Source organism: Sinocyclocheilus grahami, unplaced genomic scaffold (genome assembly GCF_001515645.1).
Source record: "Sinocyclocheilus grahami isolate Dianchi unplaced genomic scaffold, SAMN03320097.WGS_v1.1 scaffold5547.1, whole genome shotgun sequence".
Classification (NCBI taxonomy): domain Eukaryota; kingdom Metazoa; phylum Chordata; class Actinopteri; order Cypriniformes; family Cyprinidae; genus Sinocyclocheilus; species Sinocyclocheilus grahami.
This window is the reverse complement of record NW_015510207.1, coordinates 9,245-9,960: the sequence shown is the minus strand read 5'-3', so window position 1 is coordinate 9,960 and position 716 is coordinate 9,245. Positions and strand designations below refer to the sequence as shown.

The 716-nt window shown below is 40.4% G+C and overlaps 1 protein-coding gene across 1 annotated transcript in view; it reads left to right on the top strand.

The window, feature by feature from the left end:
- The window catches only part of LOC107577255 (dyslexia-associated protein KIAA0319-like protein), a 12,566-nt gene that overhangs the window by 2,681 nt on the left and 9,169 nt on the right, over positions 1-716 (top strand). The window contains exon 2 of the mRNA XM_016263350.1: positions 348-676. Within this exon, the coding sequence (XP_016118836.1) occupies positions 348-676 (329 nt within the window). The remainder of the gene's footprint in view (positions 1-347; positions 677-716) is intronic.

Below are 716 nucleotides of genomic sequence, written 5' to 3'. Positions count from 1 at the left end.
AATAAGTAATTAAAATGATTAAAAACAACAAAATGTAATAGCAAACCTCTGTATACTGTGCATTATAATGTTGAAGTAACTAAAATCACCTGTGGCATTTTTTTAAAACACATTTCTAAATTTAGAAATCTATCAGATTTCTATTTATTTATTTAGACAAAATAGTGTATTATATCAGCCATTTATCGGTTATTGGCCATAAAATAAAAATAATTATTAGCATACAGTCCAAAACATTCATACTGTATTGCCATAGTTTTGTAATTTAGTAATCGTTTCTTTTTCTCAGGTCTATTTTGCCCTTGTTAACCATTGGTTTTGCCATGTACTGTATGTCCTTCTCTCAGGGGTTTCGGCCAGCATGTGCACAGTAACGGGTGGTGTACTGGGTATCCACTGGAGCAGCGTCATTGGTCTTGGCTGGCGGCCACTGGCAGTGGATGGGGGAGGGCCTCGGTGCTGGGAATCCTGCTGTTTGAAGCCCTCCTGTGGTGCTGTGTGGAGTCTCGGTGGAAGATGTGTATTACTGGCCTGTGCTCAAAAAGAGGGCTGCACCATTACATCACTTCCTCAGCCGGATAGAAAATCACTGGGGCTTCTGCAGCAGCTGAACAAGAGAATGCGCAGGAAACCTCGAAATGCTGAGGATATCAGAGTAATCAGGGAAACGGAGCATGTAAGCTGCTTTATATGATCTCAAAGGACTTTGTTCTAAT